Below are 22,323 nucleotides of genomic sequence, written 5' to 3' on the forward strand. Positions count from 1 at the left end.
CGTACTCCCAGATGTCAAGCGCTGGGATCAGGTTCAGAGACGAAAGGATCGAAAGTTACCAGGCAATAGACGGGCAATAACTGTAGTCGAGGCTAGTGAGGCCTAAAGAGGACCCTTGAGCACGAGCTGGTTTCTGCAAATGGACATTAGGAAGCTCTGCTAGTGGTTTCGTTTGCCGAACAAAAATTCCAATGGACGGAGCAATGTTCGGGCATATATATATGTACCTAATATATATCTAGTTATCCACCGGGAGTCCTTGTGCAATACATACGTCCAGTAATTACAATATCCCACAACAACCCACCACTCTCGACTTACCCACTTACCGACCTGCCTCGCTACCTATCTAGTGACTGGCCGAGGGAATAAAACAGACCTGTGGTATGGTATGTTATCTCTTGGTGCCCGGGCTCTACATAGCTTGTCAGAAGAACGTTGGGAGATGGAACGCAAATCCATCAACCTGGAGCACCACACCACTTCTTTCGGGGCTATCACTTCAGTGAACCGAAAAGCGTAGCTCGTAGAATAAGGAGACTGACTGACTGACTGACTGGCTGGCTGGTTGATGGAAAGTGAAGGAAGAAAAGGCAGGTTGTGTGTGTTGGTCCAATATCGATGGAGAGTATAAGACAAATGTCGTGTCATGGCATGCCATGGTTCCCTTCTTGTCTCCCAGACTGTCGTTGGGGGACAACGATATGCACGTTCCACATTCTTTCCATGAGGTATGTATATATGTTCTCAATACCCCCCTGCTGAGTCTATGCACGACTGGTAGATTGTGAAACCCCATCCATTCTCCTCAACGCCCAGCTTCTTCCTCAACATTGCGACTGACTCTTGATTGGCAGCCGTAGCAAAAAAATCAGATCATGGCCTATCCATTGCACTCCTCCACGCCCTTTCGAACGTGCCTCTTAATTTGCCCGCCTCGTTGGAACTCCCTATCCGCTGCTCCAGAAACTTTTGCAAATCATCCCAAAACTCCTGTGACTCCAGGACACTCGACGTTGCCGACTGTACACCTTCCATAGGCGTCCCCTCTGCACCACCTGTTTTCTTGCTCTCGGTCGGCTTACCGCCCGTCCCCGCTACCGTCGTCGTCAAGGTTGCATTCGACGTGGTCGTCTCGTTGTTCAGAGACACTGTGATGTGCGTCTGGGGCGGGTCGGGAGCGCCGCCCATGACCATGACCCCGAACTCCACGTCCGATCCTGTCCCCAACCCGGCCAGGGCCTCGGCCACGGTCCGTTTGCTGGGCGGTATGGGCTTCTTGTTCAACAGCAATTTGATCTTGTCGAGATGGACCACGCCCGGCCCGCCCAGGGACGTCTGGATTTGCTCTTTAAGATCTTGAATCGTCGCCGTCGCGGGCGGTACGGAGTGGATCACCAGAGTCACGTTGGGGTTGCGTGGCGATTTCAATGTCAGGGTGAGGGTCGGCGTGGAGGGCTGCGAGCCTGGCGCCGCGGCGGTGACAGGGACTGACTTGGGCGGCGGTGGGTGCGGTGGTGTCGAGAGCTTCGGCAATGTATACTACTCACCACGAACGAAGCCTCGTCAGTAGATGCAGAGAACCATTGGGCACCCCGTAGGCGATTCGGGTCTTCTGCAGAGAGTTGGTGCAAGACTTACCGGCAACCGCATCTGAAACGTTTGTGGATCAAAGACATGGTCGGGCTGGTACTTGTTGGGTTTGTTGTCCAAGGACGTGAGAAACTGCTTCGCGAACTGGAGGTCGCTCATGTTGCCTGCGCGGGCCTGTCGCTCTTCCTCCAGACGGCGAAGGGCGTGTTGGAGGGCGAATGCGGCCAGGTTCGGGTTGTCGTCCGATCGGGAGCGAGGATAGGTTCAGCCCTCGGGTGAGAAGAAGTTGAGGAGCGAGTTGAGTTGTCGACAGAGATGGTGGTGGTGGTGGTGGTGGTGGTCGTCGTCGTCAATAATACAAGACGAGTTGGAGAAAGAAAGAGTTGGACTGACATCACCCCGCGATATGTAGTAAGAGCATCCACGTGCATAAAATGATCCCCTTCCAGCGCCATTCATTCGTACCAACGTGTCAGAGGATTGAATAATACTGAATTAATTTCTATACGGGAGAACACTTCAAGTACTAGCTAGCTCAAATGGTATCATCGGTAGAAATCATAAATCCCTTCATGTCATGAATACAAGATTACCCAACCCGGTCTCCAGACTCCCAAACTCTAGAAGACAGGAACAATGTTTTCATTATTACCGTCCGTTCCTTCCACGTACCAAGCATGGTGCACCGTCTTCAAGCTGCCGAGCCTTTTTAAGCTGGTCGACCGGCTGACACTACCCATTCTCTGGACGCCCTGTCTCAAGCTCTTGAATCGTGTGATTGGCGGTTTGTTGTCTGTACCATTCACCGACAAGTGCTGGTTCCTCTCGACCTCCGCCGACTTGGACCGCGGGACGACATCGATGTGGTCGGGGACGCCGGTCTGAAACTCGCTGTCCGAAGGCGTCACGCTGATTTGAGGCTTGACCACTTCTTTCATACTGTCCTGGCTGGAGATCGACGCCCGATCACGCAGGTCCACCATTTCGAAGGCGTCTTGCTCGTCTTTGCCGCCTACGAACGAGAATGGGGTTTGGGGACGATCGGTCGGGTCGCTACCTGCCGACAGTTTGGTGTAGTGGGCATCTCGCTCGTTGCCAGGTCCTTGCATGGCGGTGCTGATCATGTTAATCAGAGTTCCAGCACTTTGCTCGCCACTCTGGCGTGCGAGTTGCTGGCTGGGAAGAGGCGCGGCTGCCGATGCGACCGTCTTGTCCTTTTTGCTGAGGCGGCGCGAGAGGGAGCGAGCGAGCGAGGAGTTGCGGAACAATCTGAACTCTTGCTTGTTGGCTTTGCCCACGAGGGGCGAGTCGTCCCCGTAGGTCGTGAACGGGGAGTTGACCGCTCGGTATGTTGAGGCCGACGGAGGGATCACGTCAATCTTGGGATAGGCCGGGTTGTTTCCAGGCATATTGGGCTGGATTGAGAGACCGGGTCTCATGGCGGGGTGGTTCGCCATCGGCACTGGAGCGGTCACAGGACCCGATCCATTGGGACGAAGCTGGTCGAATGGATTGGGCACCGGGGTCGGCCGTTTGTACCTCCCGCATTTCGTGCAGCACCGTGTCCCAGTGGACGACGCCGGCGAACTGGAAGGCCCTGCAGTGCTCTCCGACAGTCTGGACGAAACGCGAGACGCCTGCCCGTCGGACGTGGTCCGAGCATGCGCAGCCGCGGGGGGCATGGGCACAGCAATAGCAGCGGTAGCGGTCGATTCTGCCGTGTTGGACTTGCGTTTTCCGCATTGGGTGCAACCATGCCCGTGGCCGTCGTTTTGACCATGTTTCTTGCCGCATTTGCCACACTTGTGCACGTTAGACAAGGCGTCTGTTACCTCCGGAGGAGTGATGGGATCGGACGCTTGACGCCTGTACACCGGCGGAAGCGCGCCATCGTGCATGTCCTTCGCGACCTTGACAACCTTGGGCTTCTCCTTCTCGGGAGCAGCATTGGATGCGGGGTATGGCTTGCCGTCGAGGCGTCGCAGGTCGACGGACTTGCGTTGATCGCCATTGGGTCTCTGTGGCATGGGCGCTTGCAGAGGTGCTTGCGAGGAGCGCTCGATGGGACTGGATTCTTCAGCGATCGGCGAAACTGGAGAGAAAGGCGCCGTGGGCGGCGTGGTGGGTGAGGCCGGCCCAGGTCTGAAGTTGGGGGAGAAAGGGTTCGTGTCGGGCAGAGGCTCGTGGTAGGAGCTGGGTAACACGGCTGTGGTAATGGGCACGGGCGCCTGCGTGCCTTGTGGCAGACTTTCGTAGGGCACCGCAGTCTGAAGAGAGCCTTGGGGAATCACTTTGCCTGGGTAGGCGGGTGGAGGTGACTTTGTCAGTTTAGTCATGGTGGTGTATGGCGTTTACAGTGTCACCTAGACGACACAGAAAATATAGCGATCGGAGGTGTAGAATTTGGGTCCCAAGTCAACGACAAAGAGAGAGAGAGTGGGAGAGGAACGAGAGAGTGTCGGTGTGTGTGAGTGACGTTGAGAAACAGGTTACGAGCGAACGCACTGGAGAAGATCGACAACGTCAATACTCCCCAAAAAGGGACAGTCAAGAAAGAACGGAAATGCAGATGCAGAGGCAGGGCTGCTGCAGAGCGAGGGTGAAAAAGCAAGAGTGAAAGTCTGTGAACGAGAATGGAGATGAAGCCGGATAAAGAGTGGACGACGGGCAGATATGAGAGCTAGATGGAGGGAGACGGTCACAAGAATGGACACCGACGGCTGATGGTTGGCTGCAGCCCGGTGCCTTGGTATTGCCTTTGTTTGCGAGCCGAGCTACACTGCGAAAGAACTAAATCACCCCTCCAGGCTATGCGGGAGCAAGGTTTTTGGGCGAGAATCAAGATAGTGGACGGTAGCAGTCCGGCACTGGCTACCAGGCACAGCTTTTGAGCTAAAAAAGAAAGTCCGGCAGGAGCCAGTACGCCCAAGGGCATCTGGAAGGCTTCTAACACACCTAACGCACCTAAGGCCATCATGGCTTTCAGGCTGCTGGGGTGCTAAAACCGGCCCAATTGTGGCGGAAGTGCACGAAAGCCCCCCGTTTCCCCCCATCCCCCCCATGAGCCAACGATTCGACCACGCCAATGAATTCTCCATCGAAGCAAACGTTTCGAACTTTTGATCCAACCTGAGGCAACGGGTAGCAGGGGGAGGGGATGGAAAGGTTGAATTTAGTTGATGACACTGTTAGAGCTGAACAAGAATCGGATGTTCATCTTGTGTACCTCGTACTGTGTGTTGTGTGACGTGAAGGTGAAGCTGCAACTACCTCGATTTAGCGTGTCGTCCACACCAATTCTCAGGTACCCTGGCTCTCAGATCCAAGTTTCCTCTCGTATCCAAGTTGGAAAAGGGAACGGGAATAAGCCACCTGGGGCCAGCCCTGGTCGGTGCCTGGGGCCCAGGGAACGGTGCTGTCCAGTACCCAGAGGCTGCGCCACCCATGCCCACCCCAAAAAAGGGGGAAGAGCTCGTCTGGAAACCTCCATGCAGTCTAGCGCCGCGGTGTGGCTTGTCCGTTGCTATCTTAGGCACCGTCCACACAAATCAAGTCTTGGTGAGAGGCGAACAGGGATAGGTTTTCAAGGCTTGTCTAGTTGTCCGCCACGAGATTGGAGTGACACTCGGTCGACATGCCACCAGTACCGAGTACTGTAGCTTTGTTGGTTCTCATGAATCAACAGCACCCACGTGCGCAGTGTTGTTGCCATACCTCGTAGACTTGATGAGCCGATCGACATGGGACGAGCGGACGGAGACGATAGCCACCTTGAGTTTGACTTGACAGAGGAGAGGGACCCTGTCGCTACTAGGGGGCCCTATGCTTTGATAGGCTGTAAGTGAACCCTGTTTAAATCTCAGCAGTGCGAAATATCAGCACTGTAGCGGGAAGGAAGGACACAAGAAGATCCGCTCCGCTCCCACGCTCATTCGCTCGACCACGACGTCGCTCCCGGATCGACGGGGCCGTATGGCGAGATCAGTGGCACAAAGCCGCAGAAAACAGGATTTGGTCAAAGTACTGCCTCTCACAACTACGAAGGATGGACAGGCCGCAATCCTCTACTCCCCTCCCGTCAGCTTGGTTGCAAGATAGGTGTCGGTCGGAGAATATAAAAATAACAACACCATGGCGACGTCGTCCCATTTGCCCGTCGGTACCATCACGATTATTTGGGGTTTGACAGGCAGACTGAACGTAGGAACGCTCCTGTGACCCAGAGGCATAGCTCAGGTCCCAGCCTGTACAACATTCCCGCAGTGCTGGATCTTTCGTTTTAGGTGTCCGAGAGGTTTGCCACCTGGAGCACAGGATACAACGATACAGAAACCGGCTTTCAAGGTCGTATCGATCAAGTCGTACCTGCGCAGAAGGTCCAACGGGAAGGTCGCGGGGGTGTAACCTCTGGGTGCTCGTGTGCTTCGACCTCGCCACTGAGCCTGTCCGTCCCGCTTACCTGTGAAATTTACCGATGCCTCGGATATGAGAGCCATGACCTGCAGAGGGCCTATCATGGGATCTTCCGCCAGACTGGTGCATGCAAGGACCCGAGACCACTGGTGGCTGACCTGTTGGGATATGCGTCACGACTCAGACTGGAGGTCAAATGACAAGCCTATGTGTGGGAGTGCCCTGTCGGATCAACGTTTGAAAACGACCGTCAAGAAGGTCGTGGAATCATGGCTATACGAACGGCATATCCACCCCAGATCAAGGCTCGTCTCATGCAGGCACTGACCAGATGGACTCACAGAACTCGTACCACTCTCCGAGTCACCGTTGCTCCAGGGAGGACTCTTGCACACTCGTGCAGGTAGAGCGATCAACCCATTGTTGGTCTACCCTAGACGAGGAATCCACCCACGTAGGATGAGAGCAGCCAGGCCGGTGGAAGCATCCAGCCCCGCGCGGGCGGACGTGCTTTGTATAGCAACGGAATGTGAGATCATTCGCAGATTGTTGTTCCCAGACATTGTCGGCCGTCAAGGCAGGCAGGCAGGGCAGCAATTTTCGAGATCCGCACGCGGATCACAGGAGAGTAAATATGCCCTCACGGCATGCTGTGCTGACAGGCGGGGACAGGGGAGCCGGTTTTCCCTGCCTGTACAACACCTGTCACTGTCTATTGTCGGCCTGGAATGAACCCTTTGTTAAGCAGCATCGCTTCTTGGATCCGGGACTTTGATGAACGTACGTGGTTCAGCCGGCGCCAGGCATGGGCGAAGATTGGATCGCACAATGCACCCCCTCGAGGTTTTGAGGGATTAATGCATTGCTCTGGGATTCTCTCCAGCAGTTCGTCGGGTGAATCCCTGATAATCCTATGTGCTGGTAAAAGTTGCTTCCCAAAATAGAAAGAATGACGCTGGAATGGTTCTCTTGCAGCATCAAAGGCCTGCATGATCGGACTTGGATGTCCAAGTCAGAACCAGTCAAGCACGCGAGCAGAGGCGTCGTCAACCTGCAGCAAAGTGAATCATCAAACGCCTCGCACAAATGGCGGGGTGGCGGGCGTTACCAGTATCCCCGATGGAGAGGGAGGTCCGTTAGCGGGCCACCACAACGATGGACGGTTTTATATGGATAAGCACGCTATGGGAAGGCTGGCCCAGAGAAGACCACGCTTGCGTCAATCATCGCGCCTCCTCTGGAACCGAACTCGACATTCTTACGCGGGCTCCCTGGCGTTATCTATTGTTTGCAAAATCAGGAGAATAATAATCGATAAAGTAAAAAGGGGGAGTGCCACCAAAGCGTAGTGCATTGTTGAAAGCTCCATCCGACCGATTAGAAACAGGATAGTGTGATATCCCCCCTTTCGCTATTGTCGGATAAGGCGCTGGACGGCTCGGAAAGTTGGCGAGACTCGTGGGTGAACGAGCCCACCGCCCACAGGGCTCTCTGGTCACCTCGCTTCAAGGCTGAAGAAAGAACGGAAACATAGCGTGGTGACTGATTGTGTGAAGTCGTGGATCCCCATATAATTAGACAAGATCTCCACGCCAAACCCGGTGTGTACAGTCTCCTGAGGCCCATCGACGCCTATCGTAGCGGTATCGCCACTAGCTTCTGTTTCCGGCAACGGCATGCCGAAAGAGCGGGCAATTCGATCCTCCCTGAATTGGGCGTGGCATGAAGAATAGGAGAAAGAAGGGGCTTGACCCACCCTCAAAGTTCGGTTGGAGGCACAAAGAGATTGTTGCTGCCACAGAGTACGCATTATTATGCAGGGCACATGTGATTTTCTCTCGCATCGTGTATAGTAATACAAATACAAGTACCGGATACCATCGATCTATTACGACGTGGATCAGCCCCTATCTTAAACATGGTTATCTCTGTACGTACGAGTCTGCATACATACGCGGGAGTACTTTGCACTTGCAGATCCGATTCCCCAACGCCACATGCGTGTTTTCCGACGATTTTTGGTTGTGGTGGTCGATTGAACCAGGGAATGAAATCCATCCGCGTTGATAATCCACCCCATGGCACGATGAGCCGTGGGTTGTCGTTGACAGCCGGATGGAAGCCGAGATAGAAATTCTGTGGCCAGACAGTTGGTGTCACTTTGTTGCGGGACGAGGGGAACAGTGGAGAAGGGATCCTGATGCCAAGGCTCCACCAAGATCCACAAGGCTTGGGAGCAGAAGCTTGGCGTCAGAAAAGGGATAGCGTCAGGGCCTGACGCCAAATATAGAGTCGGCGCACAATGCTCGCTAGACCATGCAAGGTGTGGCGTCACGCCAAACGGAAGTTAGCTGGCACAAACCTGAAGCATGTTTGATACGTCCTCGCCCATCCCCTGTCCCTCAGCACCCCCTCAGCACCCATGGCCGGGATCCCCTTCCCCTATCATCCCCATCCGAGCAAACATCATCCACCGCTCATTTGTCCCAAACTCCGCCATCCACAGCCCATGGCGCCGGTAAAATTGCCTGGGACACTCTGTGTGTGAGTTGGGGGGATCCGCATCGCTTCAGACACAAATCATTATTGCCGCCGCGGGAACGCCGCAGGACAACAACAGGTTTGTCAGCCTTTTAGGCCCCAGGGCCAAAGTACGATACAATGAATGGACGGGACACAGGCTGTTTTGCTGGTGGACGACGCACTGACTCGCTCGTGGTAGGATGCGGGTTTTGCGCGCGGATGTCCTGTTGTCATGCCACTTTCGACTGTGCCTTGGAATCTCCGAGCACAGCGACGAGCGACAGAGTCCACCGCAGTTCTTACGAGGACTTGCCAGTACCAAAGTTCATTGTTTGAAGAATGTCAATGAGATAACCAAAGCGGGCTCTGAACGTCATGCAGTCATCATTTGGGAACAGGCAGCGGATCCCAGCTCTGGAGGTAATTGTTGCCCTCCAATCTCTCTGCCGCCACTGGTAACTCTGTTCAGCCTCAGCCCGTTGGACAGGGGGAGCCGCGATACGAGCACCAACGAGCACCAAGAAACACCAAGAACGAAACAACAGTGTCTTTACATCTCGTATAGGGCCGTTGAAAGGGCCAGCCATTAATACGGCCAAGTCCACTAGTGGCAGCCCTTCCCCCTTGCCACGGACGATGTGGTTGTGATACCTCGATACACCCGTTGATTCTCGACCCGACCAGCACAACGTCACAGTAACGTTCACAGGACCCAAGGTGTGCTTCCTACGAAGGACAGCATCGTCTCTGCGGTGCTGCTGGACTCGTTGCCCAGGGCAAGGGCTCGAGATTGATAGGTTTCGCCGAGCCTAGCAGTCCGAGAAAGCAGCACGACGACGGTAGGGCGAGCCAATGCGACCTCGAGATATTTTAGAGGGGAGGTCCGAATAGGGCTAGCGTCCGTGCTTCATTGCCCGTAGTCAAGGACCGGAACAGCGGTTTGGGCCAATCACACAGCTGTATTTGGAACCAAGCCAAATCCTCCGTAAAATGTAATGGCATGAAAATCTTGGTCCCCAGCCCCCCTTTTGCCCAATGCAGCCGTCCAACAACAACACTGATCAGCCCCTAAGTTGTCGAGCAAATTATTACTTTTTCCCACTAGGTAAAGCTCTAGCAGACCGTACAACTGTGCGGCTGAGCATTGGCGAAAGGATGTCGGGATGCACAAGTGATGACTGCGTTGGTCAGGCCGCTCTTCCTGGGCATCCCGAGGTATACCAATGGTTGCTAGTAGGAGGCCTTGGGGGGACGGCGTCAAAGGAGAGATGGTATCAGGGTGAAAGATTACAGCCCCCCCGGTTCAGCCCAGGACATGTCTCATCTGGGTCCAGGCCGTGTTGATTGCCATATTCGGGCGCCGAAGAAAAAAACAAGCACAATTTGACTAGTAGACGTACACTAGAGTCTAGCAGGGCCGTCAATACAGCAGTGGAGCCCGCCCGTGCCAATTCCGAATCGCCAATACATGACCGCAACGACTCGAACAGAACAGCCTCTCCAGATTTGGATTGCCTCGCCATGCTCGTGAATTTCCTGCGCGCAGATCGCGCTGCATGCTTTGGCTCCCCTAGTATGACCCTCACTCGACCCACCAGGGGGGCGCTGTTGTCAAATTCACTTTCACCACTCCCTTACTCATGCCTCGCATTGGCCGTTCGGTCTATTTTCACTCGCTCCCCAACTCCTTTATATGATAGCTGATCCTCCCCCATCTTTCCCAGTTACTCTACCTCTAAGCAACGCTCGTTGAAGCTCGTCGACATCCTTTACACGCCCACCATGGAGGAGGTCTACGTCTTCGGCGACCAAACAGCCGACTGCCGGGCGTTCTTCACCAAGGTCTTCTCCCGGAAAGACGATGTGATCCTACAGAGCTTTCTGGAGAGGGCCGGTGAAGCCGTTCGAGTAGAGAACCGAGCCCGATCCCATCCTTCAAAAGCAGTTCCTAATTTCTCTACCGTTCAAGAATTAGTCGATCGTTACTACAGAGGCGAGGCTAAGGACGCCGCCATTGAGAGCGCCCTCGTGTGTATTTCACAGTTCACTCATTTCTTCGGGTAAGGACCCCTGACACCGTGCTCGTGGACGCTAAGACCAGGCTAACCGCGAGACTCACAACAGTGCTTTCGAGGAGAGAACACCTTCATATATCCCTCATAATGTCGACGCGCGGTTGGTCGGTCTATGCACCGGCTTAATTGCTGCTGCCGCGGTCGCCTCTTCCGATTCTCTCACGGCTCTCCTTCCCCTCGCAGTTGAAGCTGTGCGCATTGCATTCCGAGCTGGTGCTCAGGTGGGCAAGGTGGCAGACCAGATTGAATGTGATTCCAAGCCCCAGTCGTGGTCGACCATTGTGGCTGCGGATGAGAAGTCAGCACAAGCTGCTCTGGACGCGTTTCACAAAGAGAAGGGCACATCCCCGACAAACAAGCTCTGGATCAGTGCCTCATCCGCAACCTCAGTCACGATCAGCGGCCCACCGTCAACAAAGGCCTCGTTGTTTGAAGACTCGGAATTCTTCCGTACCCATAAAAACGCGCCTGTGTCCATTTACGCCCCATACCACGCGTCTCACCTGCACTCACAAGCCGACATCGAGAAGATTCTGCGGCCACAGACTAAGACCATCTTCAGCAACGCGGCGGTCCGATATCCTGTGTGCTCCAGTGTCACTGGCAAGCCCATTCCCGCACAAAACGGCTACGAGCTCCTCCAGGGTGCCCTGAAGGAAATCGTTATTGACCCGCTCAGATGGGACAAAGTCTTGAAATACTGTGCCTCTGGCAAGGCCGAAGAAGCCAAGGTCTTCGCCGTTGGTCCTACCAACCTTGCCAGCAGTGTTGTTTCCGCGCTCAAGGCGAATACGCCAAAAGTTACGCTCGAAGATCAGTCACACTGGTCCACAGTAGCCCCAGCTGGAACGAAGCACTCAAAGAAGGAGGCCGACATTGCCATTGTCGGATATGCTGGACGATTCCCTGATGCAGCTGATGCGGAGCTCTTCTGGCAACTTCTTGAGAAGGGTCTCGATGTGCACAGACCAGTTCCTCCTGACAGGTTCCCTGTTGACTCTCACACGGACCCTACCTCCAAGAAGAAGAATACTTCCCACACGCCGTTCGGAAACTTCATCGAGAAGCCCGGTCTATTTGATGCCAGATTTTTCAACATGTCACCCCGAGAAGCCGCTCAAACTGATCCTATGCAGAGGTTGATGCTGGCAACCGGTTACGAGGCTATGGAAATGGCTGGTATTGTCCCTGGACGCACTCCGTCAACCAAGCACGACAGAATTGGTACTTTCTACGGCCAGACCTCCGACGACTGGCGTGAGGTCAACGCCGCTCAGGACATTGACACGTACTTCATCTCCGGTGGTGTGCGTGCTTTCGGTCCTGGCCGTATCAACTATTTCTTCAAATTCTCCGGACCCAGTTTTTCCGTCGATACGGCCTGCTCTTCCAGCTTCGCTGCGATGAACGTCGCCATCACCTCGCTGCGGGCGAATGAGTGCGACACCGCGTTCACTGGCGGAGCCAACGTGCTTACCAACTCCGACATTTTCTCTGGTCTCAGCAGAGGCCACTTCTTGTCGCGGACCGGATCATGCAAGACATGGGATAACGACGCTGATGGCTACTGCCGAGGTGACGGTGTGTGCACAGTCATCTTGAAGAGAATGGAGGACGCGGTCGCTGATCGCGACCCTATTCTGGGCGTCATCCGGGGAATCGGCACCAACCACTCTGCCGAGGCCGTCTCAATCACCCATCCTTGCGCAGAGAACCAGGCCTTCCTGTTCGACAAGGTGCTCAAGGAGTGCAATGTGCCTTGCAACGATGTCAACTATGTCGAAATGCACGGTACAGGCACCCAAGCAGGTGACGGTATTGAAATGGAGTCTGTATCCTCCGTCTTCGCACCCAGGCAGAACCGTAGGAGACCGGATCAGCCTCTCTACGTTGGTGCGGTGAAATCCAACATCGGTCACGGTGAAGCTGTCTCCGGCGTGTCTGCCCTCATCAAGGTCATCTTGATGCTGCAGAAGAGCAAGATTCCTCCTCATACCGGTATCAAGAAGCAAATGAACAAGAACTTTGCACCGGACTTGAAGGAGCGCAATGTCAACATTGCTTTCCAGACGACTCCTTTCAATCGCCCCGCTGGAGGAAAGCGAACCGTGTTCATCAACAACTTTAGTGCAGCTGGTGGTAACACGGCGATGCTGCTTCAGGACGGTCCTGAGGTTCCTGCTGAGCCAACAGCGGATCCTCGTTCGACTCAGGTGGTAACAGTTTCGGCCAAGTCGCTGGCTGCGTTCAAGAAGACTGTCGCCAAATACGAGGAGTATCTGGCCAAGAACCCCAACGTTGGCCTTACCGATCTCGCCTACACCGTCACGGCGCGTCGCGCTCACTACAACTACCGTGCGGCTTTCCCTGTCCAGTCCATCGCCCAGCTGCAGGCGGCACTGAAAGCTACCCAAGATCAAACCCACAACCCCATTCCTCTTGCTGCACCTCAGATCGCCATGGCCTTCACTGGTCAAGGTTCCCAGTACACCGGCATGGGCCAGAAGTTGTTTGAGACCTCTAAGCAATTCCGTGGAGACATCGAAGAGTTCAACCAGATTGCTCTCCGCCAAGGTCTGCCATCCATCATGCCTCTCATTGACGGATCGACTGAGGTTCAGCATCTCCCACCCACCGTGGTTCAGCTCGGAATGTGCTGCATCCAAATGGCCCTGACTCGTCTCTGGGCGACCTGGGGCGTCACTCCTAGCGTTGTGATCGGTCACTCCTTGGGCGAATACGCCGCTCTCCAAGCCGCTGGCGTTCTCTCCGTCGCTGACACCATCTATTTGGTCGGAAAGCGAGCTCAACTCTTGGAGCAGAAATGTACCGCCGGCACCCACGCCATGTTGGCTGTCCGGTCCCCAGTCGGAGGTCTGCAGGATGTCGTCGCCAACAGCCAAGGCAAGATTGAGATTGCTTGCATTAACGGTGTCTCCGATACTGTGCTGTCTGGCACCATGGGCGACATTGATGCTGTTGCGCAAAAATTGGCGGATGCGGGCCAGAAATGCACCAAGCTTAAGTTGCCATTTGCATTCCACTCGTCTCAAGTCGACCCCATTCTAGCGGATTTTGAGAAGCTGGCATCGTCGGTCAAATACCATGCTCCCCGCGTGCCTGTCATCTCCCCTCTTCTCAGCGACATCGTCAACGTTGGCGGTGTCTTCGATGCCTTCTACCTCAGCAGACACTGCCGCAAGACTGTGGACTTTGTGGGTGGTCTGTCTGCCGGCATGTCGACGGCCACGATCAGCGACACTTCCCTCTGGCTCGAGGTCGGTGGTCACCCTCTGTGTGCCAGCATGATAAAATCCTGTTTGTCCGCACCGACTTTGCCTACCATGCGCCGTGACGAGGATCCCTGGAAGATCATCTCCACGTCCATGGCCGGCCTATACACGGCTGGAAAGGCTCTCAACTGGGATGCCTTCCACAAGGAGAACGAATCTCTCCGCGTCCTGAACGACATGCCATCCTACGGGTTTGACGAAAAGAATTATTGGCTCCAGTACACTGGGGATTGGCTGTTGTACAAGGGAGATTACCCCAAGAGCATTGCTCCTGCTGTTGCGGCTCCTGTGGCCGCGGGACCTGCGAAGGCCAGGAAGTATCTCTCCACCGCCGTGCAGGGGATCGTCTCCGAGGAAGTCAAGGGCAAGGTAGCCACCATTATTGCCGAGTCCGACTTCTCGCACCCCAAGTTGTTCCCCGTCGTGGCGGGCCATTTGGTTAATGGCAGTGGCCTTTGCCCTTCCACACTGTATGCCGATATGGCTTACACTTTGTGCAACTACGGTGTCAACCTGATCAAACCGGGCGAGAAGGTCGACATCAACATTGGTACCATGGACAACCCCGCTCCATTGCTGCTCAAGAATATCAACGAACCCGAGAGTCAGATCGTCCGCATGAGCATGAAGATTGATCTTGATGCCCGCAAGGCTGACTTCACTGTCACCACCAACAACGGCAAGAAGGACGTTGTTCACGCCAAGTGTGTCCTCCGCTTCGAGGACTCTGCCGTCTGGAAGGATGAGTGGAACAAGGTGTCGTACCTGGTCCAGTCCAGAATCGACATGCTCAAGCACAAGATGGAGAATGGTGAGGCCGACAAGGTCAGCCGTTCCATGGCCTACAAACTCTTCGGTGCCTTGGTCGATTACTCGGATGTGTTCCAGGGAATGCAGAGCGTCATCTTCGACGGTCCCGAGTTCGAGGCGACCAGCAACATCAAATTCCGTGCGGGCCCCAATGATGGCGACTTCTACTTCAGCCCATACTTCATCGACAGCGCATGCCATCTGTCTGGCTTCACTGTCAATGCCACCGTCAACCGCATGGAAGAGTGCTACATTTCCCACGGATGGGGTAGTCTACGCTTCCTCGCACCTCTGGAACACGACAAGCAGTACTTCGCCTATGTCAAGATGCAACCTGTCGCCGGTAGCAAGATGAGGGCTGGTGATGTCTACGTCTTCAACTCTAGCAAAGAAATCGTGGGTGTGGCTGGAGCTGTCCGTTTCCAGTGCATCCCTCGCAAGTTGATGGATGTCATGATGCCCAAGCCCAAGGCTGGTGCTAAGACTGCTGCCCCAGCCGCTACGTCGGCCAAGGAGACTCGTGCTGTCAAGGCTCCCACACCTGTCGAGTCCGTAGCTCCATCTCACATCGAGTTGCCAGCTCCCAAAGTCAAGGCCAAGAAGCCCGCGAAAACGCCCAAGGTAAAGGCCCCTGCTCCCAAGTCTGCGCCTTCCTCTGGCAGCCTCGTCGCTCGTGCTTTCGACATCATCGCCAAGGAGATTGATGTTGATCAGTCTGAACTGAACGACGACATCCAATGGGCCGATATGGGTGTTGACAGTCTGATGTCCTTGACCATCTCTGGCAAATTCCGTGAAGATCTCGACCTGGAGGTGGACAACACCCTCTTCACTGATCATGCCTCGGTTGGTGCTCTTCGCAAGCACCTGAGCGGTATGTCGGTCCCCGATGCCGCCACTGGCGGTGACGCCAGCTCTGTTGAATCGACCGATTCTGGTTCAGAAAGCGACGACGAGACTGTCGAGTCTGGCATCACTACCCCTGACACGGAGGACTTCCCAACCAAAACTCCAGGTGAGGCCAAGTCCGCGGCCGTGGAGGCTGTGGCCCAGCCACCCTCTGCCGGAGGTAGCGATATGATCGAGACCATCAGGCAGGTGATTGCCCAGGAGATGGAGATGGACCTGGCTGAGATTACCGAAACTACCGATCTCAGCAACTTGGGCATGGACTCTCTGATGGCTCTCACTGTTCTCGGCAAGCTTCGAGAGGATCACGACATTGATCTCGACCCCACGATTCTGGCCGACAACCCGTCGCTCGGCCATTTACGCAAGGCTCTCGGTCTCGAGAAGCCCAAGGTCGCTCCACCGACAGCCCAGAAGCATGAGGTTAGAACCAACGTTGTCGTTGCCCCCGCCGCTCCTCCTGTCGAGGTCGTCGTCCAAATGCCCCCTGCCACATCGGTGTTGCTCCAGGGTAACCCCAAGACGGCCACCAAGAACCTCTTCTTGTTCCCCGATGGATCGGGCTCGGCCACTTCCTACGTGTCGATCCCTGCCATCGACAGCAAGAACTTGGCCGTCTATGGTCTCAACTGCCCGTTCATGAAAGACCCTACCAGCTACACTTGCGGCATCGAAGGTGTTTCCAAACTCTACCTTGAGGAGGTGATGCGCCGACAGCCCATGGGTCCCTACATCCTCGGTGGTTGGTCCGCTGGTGGTGTTGTCGCCTACGAAGTCACCAGACAGCTCAGTGATCTGCAGAAGATGCATCCTGACCGCAACTACACGGTCGAGAAGCTGATCCTGATCGATTCGCCTTGCCCCATCAGACTAGAGCCCCTTCCCGCTCGTCTGCACCATTTCTTCGATGAGATCGGGCTTCTGGGCACCGGTACTGGCAAGACGCCCAACTGGTTGCTGCCTCATTTCGAATACAGCATCAAGGCTTTGACTGCCTACCGCCCGGAATTGAAGTCGACTCACGATTTCAGGGCACCGCCTACATTGCTCATCTGGGCGACTGACGGTGTCTGTGGCAAGCCTGGTGACCCGCGACCTCCGCCACAGGCCGACGACCCAAAGAGCATGAAATGGCTCTTGGAGAACCGCACCGACTTTGGTCCCAACGGCTGGGACAAACTCTTGGGACTTGATGTCTGCAAGATGGTGACGGTGGTCGGCAACCACTTTACGATGATGAAGCCTCCAGTGGTAAGTGAACTACTTCTCTGCGATTAATTGATGTTACAGAGTGCTAACTACTTTTTACAGGCCAAGGGCGTTGGTCAATTCATCCGCGAGGCTCTTCTATCCTAGGGGGGACCTTGGGCATGTTCACCTGTCACGACATGACTAGAAATTCTCTTTTCAACAGCTTCACGCAAGACAGATACCTGATAGACAGTTGGGGGGTGGGACTTAATTGCTGGATAGACTTTGCTTTGTTTTCACACGTGGGCTTTCATGCACCCTTGTTTCAAAATGCGTACATATTCGGGGAGAAGGGGCCTTGACAACATTACAGCGCTGACAACGTTGGTTTTGCTGAGCATTTTCAGATGCGTTCGGGGGAGTCAAATCACGGACCTGCTCGTGGGGACTGTTCACTCTATGCAGATTGCGCTTGGACTTTGTCACCGGGGGGGCGTTTGATGCTGGGAATTATGGACCTGGGGGTGATGGCAATTGCGATGGGCTGATTTGCGAAGCGGTTTTTCCTAACTTTTCCTATAGTCGAGCTCACGGGCTATTGTTACACCCGTGTCCCAATGTCATTCATAGTATTTTTCTCACAATAATCAGCATGAATTTTTGAAACAATCGTCTGAGATAAATCCGGGAGCTGGTCTACGTCTGTCTTCCACAGTCTTTGCCTCCCACACCCACGCATTGTGACATCTGATATCCGAACCTCAGATCGGCTATCGACGCCGTTAGACATGCAGCCGGCACCCAGGTTCGTCCCTTTGTTCGTCGCTTTCCTTTGTCCCACGGGATGAATGAATGAAATATGTGGAGACGAACGAGGATGTTTGTGTGTTTACGTGGCATATCAATGAAGTGCTTACTTGTTATGAAATGGGTGGGGGACGGGTGCAGTGTTTGTTCGTCTCAGAGTCGATGACGTGCACCAGTCTATCTCCCTCCCTCCGTCCTAGAGCTCGTCTGCCACGGGCTGCTTGCCTGCCTGACCGCCTGGGAGCACACGGGATGGGTGGATATTCTGGCCCAACGGCCCACGACCCACCCGGATCGCGAGGTTATCCTGGGGTGGAAATTGGGATCGGATCGCATCAATGCATGGATGCATGGTCAGTACGGATGGGAGGGGATGGATGGTTGGTTTCTACGAAACATGCACCGAATGTGGTATGTATGTGTGTGAAAAACTAAAAATAGGACCCGGTATTCTGTATTATGTACAGAGAACAGGGAGCAGGGAACCTAGGTAGGCCGCTGTAGCCAGCTAGCCATCTCCCTCTTTCCCTGGAGATCCATACCATTCCCGCTCCATTGCATCATCCATCGCCGCTGGATATATGGGTGGGTATGTATGTATGTGATACGAACGCACGCACGATTGATTCCGACAGGGTGTTCGCACAAATCTGAGACATGCATTGACTATTCCATCGCTAGTTGGGATTAGGTTTTGTAGACACACCATCCGATCGAGGACGTCATGTGTGCCCTTTTTCTCCTCGTATCTTTGGCCGAAAATGTACCTGTACCTAGGTAGTGTAGGTAGATAGGTATGTTTCAGATATCCGAGTTCTATTCGTCCTTGCGCCGCCGCGCCTCTCTTGGGACTGACGGACTAAGTAACTACATAAGTCTGTGTGTGTCAAGCAGTCAGTTAATTGGTTGGTTGGTCTACCTGCGCTTCTCGCAAGCTCCTGCTCGTGTGTTCGCCAATGATGTATCCATGTATGTGTACCTATCTATACCTGTACCTTGTGTATTCGATATGTAATGATGGCTGTCAGACGTACGGGGTCGCGAAATCCTGAAATTAACTGATTGATGATTCCCATTCCCTCCTCCCTTGATCCCCACAGAAAGAAAATGTCTCCATGTCCAATACGCCCCTGTCTACGTACCTCCCACCTATCAGCCAAGGCACACAGATGGCTCTCGGGCTCGCAACGGACACGGCACACGAGGTCGCAGATTACCAGATCAGGGCACCCCCCATTGACGTGGTGCTTTTGATTGCGGTGCGCCCTCCCCCTCTTCCCGAAGGACACGCCCCATGTCCGCAATGTCCACCAATGTCCGTCAGCAGCCAGCAGCCAGCACCCACGCACTCATCCAGCCCATCATCCAATATTTAGTATCCACACACGTACGCCCCCGCCCCGTTGATTGCGTCCGTTAGATCAAGATCGCCATGTGGAACCGAGCGAGCGGAATGGTGTGTGGAGAGCGACCACGGAGTATCAGCACGGGGAGATATCCCTTGCCCCCCTGTCTGTCTATATTTTACTTGGACGCGCACGCACAACCCGTACGAGGTACAAGTAGGTTGTCCCGGGACGTTGGACGTGGCGTAACTTATTTCCTGTGTAATAAGCCCAAAGAGGCGGTAGGAGGGGCACATTTCCATCACTAGGCTCATGTCCATGAATGGCCCTTCTGTATCAGCTATGTACCAAACCTTGCCAACATCCTGGCTCATCCATCTACGGTACGGACCCGTGATCTGGTAAGCGCACACACCGTCTCAGCCCCCTCTCTGTCCCGAACCTGAACTCCCGCTCGGCAACGCCACTTTCCGGCGGCCAATGAAATTGATAAATGAACCAAATACGCTGAAGGAACGTAGGGAGCCTAACAACGACCGATATAGCAATCCCTAGTCTGGATCGTTCCTGGTTGGCACGTGTTGTGCCTGGGTTTGTAGACTCTGGTCATTTGGAATACAGCCCGTCCTTTGGATGACCATTCCGGAGAAGGACTCTCCAGCCGGACAAAGCCGTCGGAAGGACGTGCCCAGATATATCTTGCCGGGCACAGTGCGATCATGATTGTTATGCGGACGCTGTACCAGACGTCCGGCTCTTTTTGAGTAGGCAGCCCATCCCGCACGTGTCCCTGCATTTTCTGCACTTCTTCAGCAGTAGTCTTCGTGATCTCGATGCCGTGCGGCCTTTGCCCTTTCGCAAGCGGGACATGTTGGATCGCTCCTTCTATCTGCATCGTGTTGAGGAAGGTCGATAAGAATGTCGACGCGTGGTCGATAGCATCACAGCTCAAACCCTCGTAGACAAGGGGTTCATGCACCGGAAGAGGTCTGTATCAACCATTTTATCAAGAAACTCTGCGCATGTTGTGACAGCGAATGCTTGTGTGTGTTTCTGAACTCGCAAACTCCATTCCTTTCACCCAAACAGAAAGCCATATTCGGTACTTGGCGGGTATATCTCAGTCCAAGGCACCCATGGCTTGTCAACTCCATCCTCCGTGTCGGCGAGCATGGCCATATCATTCTTAGCCCAAACGCCCCTCATAAATTCCAGTCCCGAATCGAAAATCCAAATGCCGGTCTTCTGTTTCCATCGCTCAGAGTACTCGGTGGCGATTTTTCTGAAAGCCCACTCCGCGCTGGACATTTCGCACCCGGCCAGCACAATGGGCATCAGGCACTGCTTCTGAAAGCTACTGTGTGACGGAATGTTGGCAACCATGGTGAGAATCTGAATAGCCACAGAACGCGGTTCAAAGTCCCACTCGGCGGTCCCTTCGTGGCTCGTGAACGTGTCCAAGTCGGCCTGGTAATCTATTGCCGTCAGATCGTAGACCCGGAACGGCCAGAACACTCGAGTAAAGTACAACAAGATGCCCATCCTCCATATTTCCGACATCAGAGCCTGATATTTGCCCTGTTCCATGTTGATCACTGTACCAAGAATATTCTGGCGGATCTCTTCGAGCGCTTCTGGGTCTGCAGAATCAATGTCGGCAGCGGCAACAGCAAGTCTGTGCATGTCAAGAAACATGCCGTCCGGGAGACCATTGAGACCCAGCATGCTCCATTCGTCATCGTCCTGCCACGCCATGAGCGCTTCAATGTAGGTCCTTGGAAAGGTCGGACCGCGTCGCGAGATCAATGCGGCATTGACATCGTACCAGATCAACATGGCAATCTGACTTCGAAGGTTCGGTCGTGATTCCGCCAGTCGAATGCCGCCGTGGGACTCGAGAATGCGGTAGGCCCCCCGCAAGTGGATGTTCCAGTTGGCCACCCCCGTTTCGGCGTAATCGAGCCCGATGAGGAGAAGCACCGTACTGAGGCCGCACTCGAACGACAGATCGTTGAGGTGCGACGCAAAGACCGACAAGGCTTGAGACTTGAGGCGCAAGATCAAGGCACTCTCTGGCTTCCCGTCGAAGTGGGCTTGCTGACGCTTTGCCAGCGCCGCCGCGGCATAACGTACGGAAGGGAAATCGTCGTGAATGGATGGCAGGCAGGCTCGCCACGGATTGATTTTCACGGGGAAGGTGAGCGTGGTGTTGGCGAAGCAGGAATGGAAGAATGATAACGCATACTCGATTTCTCCCGGGTGACGGCTCACTTGGGGGCAGAGGACAAGGTCAAGCTGATGGCCGGTGTCGACCAGTGGGGGCGTACTCGCGCTCAGAGCCGACCATGTCGAGGATGGAGATGCAGAGGCAACTGACTCTGAGCCGCTGGAGAGTGTCACGTTGACCAAGGCGTCTGCCGCATTGGAGGTTGGGATACTTAGTTCGCTTGATCTCGAGTTGTTCCTCGATCTCCGCCTGTACCGTGTCTGTGAGACGGTTTGATCGACGAAAGTGTAAGAGGATGGCCGCGGTAGAGGCGCCGGCGGCTTCTCAGGTTTGACTTCTCGGACGACCTCGGCCTGTTCCTTGGGCCTCCGTTTCCCAACCTTCAAAGCGCCTCTCTCCCAGTTGAGTTGCTGCACATAGCCCGCGCATATCACCCCGTCAGCAAGACAGGCACTGCAGCGAGGCCGCCGCCGGTCACACGAACGGCCGAGCGAGGAGCACGTGTGGCAATCTGACTTTGCCCATCCCAACGAGTTGGTCCTCTTCCCGGTTAAGTGGTTGAGGCGTGTCGCCGTAGTCGAGCAGGTAGTGACTGACATGATATGGTCGATGTATACAAGCAAGGAGTTCGAGGCTGGGGGGGGAAGAGGATAAGAAGGTATGGAGTCGTGGGTGGTTAGTACGGAGCAGTACGGAGTGAGTGGTTGATGGTTTATGGTTGATACGAAGCCGAGAGTTGATAAGGGAAGCCCCGCATGCAGAGATTGGCCAGATTCCAGGCCCTATCAGGCCGGCCAATCAAATGGCGGCCGAGATATCGAATCATGAGCAAAGTCATGTGACTGATATATGACTCGGTAGCTCAATTCCCACCCCTCTCCTCCTCCTTCTGAGCTACTCTGGCGATTCTTAATCTTTCCCCCTTAAAATGGTACAGCTCAATACCTTCTCTTGCTCACGCCTTACGTGCACTCTATCACCTCTTTTCTCTCCTGAGCGTTCATCTGTTCCACGACGTACACATCTTTCTTAGGCATATTACGCTGTGTAATCATTTTGCCGTTTTCGGAATGGTCGTCATCACCCACCAGACCTCAGCCTCTATGCTGGATCAATGAAGATGGGCTTACATTGCC

General features: G+C 54.6%; 4 protein-coding genes across 4 annotated transcripts; 1 reads left to right on the forward strand and 3 right to left on the reverse strand.

The window, feature by feature from the left end:
• Positions 1–876: 876 nt before the first annotated feature.
• On the reverse strand, positions 877–1,752 carry AYL99_03733 (hypothetical protein; the record flags this gene model as incomplete). The annotated part of the gene is made up of 2 exons (XM_018835247.1): positions 877–1,542; positions 1,642–1,752. The coding sequence occupies 2 exons, from the start codon at positions 1,750–1,752 to the stop codon at positions 877–879; spliced, it is 777 nt and encodes a 258-aa protein (XP_018694897.1).
• A 461-nt stretch (positions 1,753–2,213) lies between these two features.
• Positions 2,214–3,929, reverse strand: AYL99_03734 (hypothetical protein; the record flags this gene model as incomplete). The annotated part of the gene is made up of 1 exon (XM_018835248.1): positions 2,214–3,929. One exon carries the CDS (start codon positions 3,927–3,929, stop codon positions 2,214–2,216), a length of 1,716 nt encoding a protein of 571 aa, XP_018694898.1.
• A 6,382-nt stretch (positions 3,930–10,311) lies between these two features.
• Positions 10,312–16,972, forward strand: AYL99_03735 (hypothetical protein; the record flags this gene model as incomplete). Its single annotated transcript, XM_018835249.1, has 3 exons — positions 10,312–10,589; positions 10,654–16,867; positions 16,928–16,972. The coding sequence occupies 3 exons, from the start codon at positions 10,312–10,314 to the stop codon at positions 16,970–16,972; spliced, it is 6,537 nt and encodes a 2,178-aa protein (XP_018694899.1).
• Positions 16,973–20,037: 3,065 nt separating this feature from the next.
• AYL99_03736 (hypothetical protein) lies at positions 20,038–21,786 on the reverse strand (the record flags this gene model as incomplete). Its single annotated transcript, XM_018835250.1, has 1 exon — positions 20,038–21,786. The coding sequence occupies one exon, from the start codon at positions 21,784–21,786 to the stop codon at positions 20,038–20,040; it is 1,749 nt and encodes a 582-aa protein (XP_018694900.1).
• Between the last annotated feature and the right edge of the window lie 537 nt (positions 21,787–22,323).

This window comes from Fonsecaea erecta (assembly GCF_001651985.1).
Source record: "Fonsecaea erecta strain CBS 125763 chromosome Unknown Scaff3, whole genome shotgun sequence".
Classification (NCBI taxonomy): domain Eukaryota; kingdom Fungi; phylum Ascomycota; class Eurotiomycetes; order Chaetothyriales; family Herpotrichiellaceae; genus Fonsecaea; species Fonsecaea erecta.